This window comes from Pteropus vampyrus, unplaced genomic scaffold, assembly GCF_000151845.1.
Source record: "Pteropus vampyrus isolate Shadow unplaced genomic scaffold, Pvam_2.0 Scaffold24, whole genome shotgun sequence".
NCBI classification, from domain to species: domain Eukaryota; kingdom Metazoa; phylum Chordata; class Mammalia; order Chiroptera; family Pteropodidae; genus Pteropus; species Pteropus vampyrus.
This window is the reverse complement of record NW_011888805.1, coordinates 8806666-8809462: the sequence shown is the minus strand read 5'-3', so window position 1 is coordinate 8809462 and position 2797 is coordinate 8806666. Positions and strand designations below refer to the sequence as shown.

The 2797-nt window shown below is 34.4% G+C and overlaps 1 protein-coding gene across 5 annotated transcripts in view; it reads right to left on the bottom strand.

Moving 5' to 3' along the window:
* Positions 1 to 2797, bottom strand: part of NHSL1 (NHS like 1) — a 206534-nt gene that overhangs the window by 11355 nt on the left and 192382 nt on the right. Inside the window, exon 1 of one of the 5 annotated variants that reach the window (XM_023528388.1) lies at positions 2211 to 2702. The exons of the other annotated variants lie outside the window; for them this stretch is intronic. Coding sequence (XP_023384156.1) covers positions 2211 to 2256 — 46 coding nt within the window. The 5' untranslated portion in view covers positions 2257 to 2702. Of the gene's footprint in view, positions 1 to 2210; positions 2703 to 2797 lie in introns of those variants that run through there. 5 annotated transcript variants of the gene reach the window in all.

Sequence of the window (2797 nt, the reverse complement as noted above, 5' to 3'; positions counted from 1 at the left end):
ACCATAATTCTCTCTACATTGTTATCACCCAATAAGGACCTGAAATATCTCAAGTACGGGCTTCGCTGAACGACGCTGGCAGAACATCACTGTTCACCTGGCAAGGACTCTAATGATGATGGGATTCCAGAGAACTCCCTCTCTACCCCACATAAATCAACCACTGCATGCCATGTGTACCTTACTGGATATAAAGCCTATTGCTCATCCAAATAGCAAAGCATATTACAAAAATGGCAGCAGTATACTTGTTATAAACCGCAAGGAGATGTCACCCCGAGGAAAGGAAGATTTCTCAGGCGAAAGTCCTTTCCTCACTGTGATGTGATGTGATGATGGAGACTCATTTTTGTACTTGTATCATCAGCCAACAGAATCAATTTCCTTCCCCCTACCGTCTGCCAAGTACCCACTCATTAAACACACACACACACAAACACACATTCACATATATACACACGAGGTTCTTCCTCAGAGAGAGGGAAAGTAGTCAAAAGGGCAGGAGCAGAAGAAAAATCCACTTTAAGAAAAACAAAAGGTAAAAGTCTTTGCCATTTGCCATTTAAGAAGTTGGGGGGTTGACTTGTATGGCTGAATCGGTCTGTACTAGTTTGATTCCAAACATTTAAGATACTTTATTCTATTCATCAATGGGTTTTAATATCTTTTTCTTCTAAATCTGTAGTACTTGTTGCGTGGCGTCAGTGGTAGATTTTTGTCTGTCTTTAAGAGCCATAAACAAAGTCCTGATTCTTTTGGGTAACAATTTTGAATGTGACACCATTCTAAGCTTCTGAAAATGGGAATACAGCCATTTCTTCACCATCTATAGACCAGTTACAACTTTGTTATCAAAATAACAATATTTTTCTAAAGGCCTTCAAAAATATATGAAACACTTGTATGTCATTTAACAAAAGGGCCACCAAACTTCTATTCCCAAAACAGATCATCCAATATTTTGACAGCAGAAAAAGTATCGCAATATTATAGATACGGATGAATGCTATATTGATTAGAACTAAAGAACAAAAACAGACTACAAAAAGATAACTAAAAACAAATGTAAATCACTCAGGTGCTGCTAAAATCTTGATGGCATTTATCTGATTTTCAAATAAAATGTAAGAAAATAATTGTGTATACTTTTCATTATTATATAAGGGATTTCCATTTTTTTAAAAAAGCATGTAATCAACCATAATGGAAATCTACAAGTTAGTTTATTTAAGGTTTAGTATATGAATTTTTAAATAGTCTTGTCAGTTCTTTAGTAATGTTTTTAGTACAAACTACCAAAAATTATTCAGAAGGGAATTCCTTCTGAATGAGGTTTTTTCTGCTTGGGGAACAAATATTGGGATAAGTTCCAGGAGTATCTAATCTATTTAGGAGCCAAATATAATTATGTATCAACGAAATAATCCTATCTGATTCTAAAACATGAAATGATATTCAAATATATTTCTATGTATGTTTAGGATAATAAGATTAAAGAAAAAATTGAAATTTTGTCTAATTCATTTAAATGGAAGGAAATAAATTATAAGTCATCAAATATGCTTTGGAAGTAAACAGTAAATATCATACCTTGATTTTAAAGCATTGTATATTGGCTAGTCTCTAGAGTACACTATTTATGAATTTTGAAGTAAAAATACATATAATGAAGCATAATCAAACTCTCCAATTCTGGAAACACCTCTGGTTAGGTTTTTAAAAATCGAAACCCTGGCAACTTAGGAAGTGTCTAGTGGACAGAGTACATCTTTTTAAGTGAATGTCTTCCTTTCAGATAATTATTTCTTTTTTAAAATCTAATTTATTTGACTCAGCCATACTATCCTATGCTTTATATTTAGAGAAGACTAATTTTTAAGGAAAACATGAAGCATTTATTTTTAGTACTCAATAGTTAAGCAGCAAGAAGTTTCCAAGTGACATTTTATTTTATACTAAAAAATATTAGAAGAAAGGCCCATGTCAACCACAAGTCATAAAATGAACTAAGAAAATGTATGATCCAAATTTTCCCCTAAATTTTTCTGTATTCAAATGTTATTTTCCCTCATTCTATCCATCAATCCTTGCAACTAGCCTTTCTATAAAACTAGAGTAATTGTCTAATTGTCTATTTTTTAAAAACTAGCTCAACTTAGACACTGCTGTCTCAGTTGACCTTCGGCTGTGATCCAGGTCATGTCACTAACTTTGCAATGGCATCAACAGTCTCACATCTGGCAACAACCGTAACATAGATGATATGGGGAATGCTATTTTCTTTCCTCCAGCATTAGTAGTGGTTCCACATCACATGTAAAAGAGAAATAAATGTGAGCTCCAGAGACTCAAACATTCATTTTAAACATATTAAAATCACAGAAGATACAGTTTATCAAGCTGGCCAGATCATTCCAGTAAGGTCGAAGAGGTAAATGAGCGATTGGCTGGCCCCATACTGGATGGCTGAGTAATAAAAATGATACAAGTTCGTAAGTCTAAGGTTCTAGAACTCATATTATGTACATATATAAACCATTAATATTTAATACTTATGTGTACGTGTATCTTTATCTGGGCCAAATTATTCTTACACCCTTTGCACAAAGCTATTCAAAACCTACCTATTTTGGTTGGAAAGCCACTTAAAATGCAGCCTACCTCAAAACACCAACCTTGTTATTTTATAAAGCAGCAGTTTCCAACCGTTTTGGCACCAGGTCCGGTGCTCCTATGAGAATCTAATGCCTGATGATCTGACGTGGAGCCAAGGCGGGGATGCTAGCGCTGGGGAGCG